This window comes from Colletotrichum abscissum (assembly GCF_030869225.1).
Source record: "Colletotrichum abscissum strain IMI 504890 chromosome Unknown Scaffold_313.1, whole genome shotgun sequence".
NCBI classification, from domain to species: Eukaryota; Fungi; Ascomycota; class Sordariomycetes; order Glomerellales; family Glomerellaceae; genus Colletotrichum; species Colletotrichum abscissum.
Window position 1 is genome coordinate 1 of NW_026850225.1, and position 1,319 is coordinate 1,319.

The 1,319-nt window shown below is 51.8% G+C and overlaps 1 protein-coding gene across 1 annotated transcript; it reads right to left on the bottom strand.

Annotated features, from left to right (window-relative positions):
• CABS01_17080 (uncharacterized protein) lies at positions 1-476 on the bottom strand (the record flags this gene model as incomplete). Its single annotated transcript, XM_060550407.1, has 2 exons — positions 1-195; positions 245-476. Coding segments are annotated over 2 exons (427 nt in total), but the record flags the coding sequence as incomplete, so codon positions are not given.
• Positions 477-1,319: the final 843 nt, after the last annotated feature.

Here is a 1,319-nt window from a genome sequence, read left to right on the forward strand (position 1 = left end):
TCCTGAGACTATTTCGATTCACCAAGATGTCGACTTCGTCAAAGCGGAATGACGGGTTCATCGATGCTGTGGCGCGAAACAGCGGCTCAAAGGAATATTCAGGAATACGCGCCGTGCTTTCATTTATCGAGCGGGTAGCCTGGTCTCCAGGCACCGTAATCGGTAAGGAAACCTCCTGCAAGACCGCTGCAAAGCCTACTGATAGTCAGTCATGTAGTATTGTCCCCAGGTACTTGAGGCCCACCAGGTATTTGAATCTTCAGATCCTGGCTAGCTTTCCAATTATAGCTACAAACCAGCTCGGAATCTGCTGCGCTGGATACCATGGAGTCCGATGGCTCCACAGGATGCTTGACACAGTGAATCACCCGGCTGTCCATCACGGTCTCCCACATCCACGCGTCACACCAGGGGGAAGTGGGATCCGGGTGGGGTTTCCCCGTCTCTCCTTTCCGTGGGTGTTCGTTCTTCCCCATCTGATGGTAACCCGGATCTGTGGGCAGAAAAGACTGTGGTCTGCTGGGTGAAAACTACACTGTGCGCGATAACGATGCAGCTAGAGTTGTGAGCCAGGTGTGGTGAGGATGGACATCGTATGTGAAAGATCTGAGGATGGCAGCGTGAAACGAATGGTCGCCGCCCAGATTTAGGCGTTGCTGTTTTGGATGCCCAGAGTCGGTACCCCAAATGTCTAGTTCGCTGGCGTCATCTGGCTTTGAAATTGGGCCCGTGAGGTCGGCCTCCTACGACACCTTGCAGCATAGTAAGGGGCCAATGTACAGTGTGCCACCAACGTCATTTCCATTGGATTTTTATGCTTGGTAAAGCAGGCTTAAGAATGCAAAGCGCCTTGGAAGAGCACGTCCCTCTGCTCTATTGGTATCTAGTCCCTAATTCAGATGCTTTTAGGTTCCATTGTCGTTTGATAGATGTATTCTTGCTAAAGCCTCATTACGGTATAATGCTTCATGCTAGATGTGGTCCGTTGCTGTGATCATCACGGAATTAGCAGAGGGCTCCGTCTGGGACTTACGATGGTTGTATTGGCAAGTTGAACTCCTGGCCATGTATTTGCGGGCAGTGTCCCACTGGCCTGGGCAACTCGACTGGCTGAAGCCCAGCGTGTTGAGGTCGGGGTACCTCTGCTTAGATAATCGGCCAAATGCGCCACAGGTACTTGGTAGGGGTTTTCCCTTTGGCCTGATACTATAGTAGTCAATTGGCACGAGGGACGCGAATGGAGCCCAATGAGCCACTGAGATAATGTTGTGAAGAACAGAGCCTGCGTTTGGCCGCATCTGTCGAAATGAGGATCACGG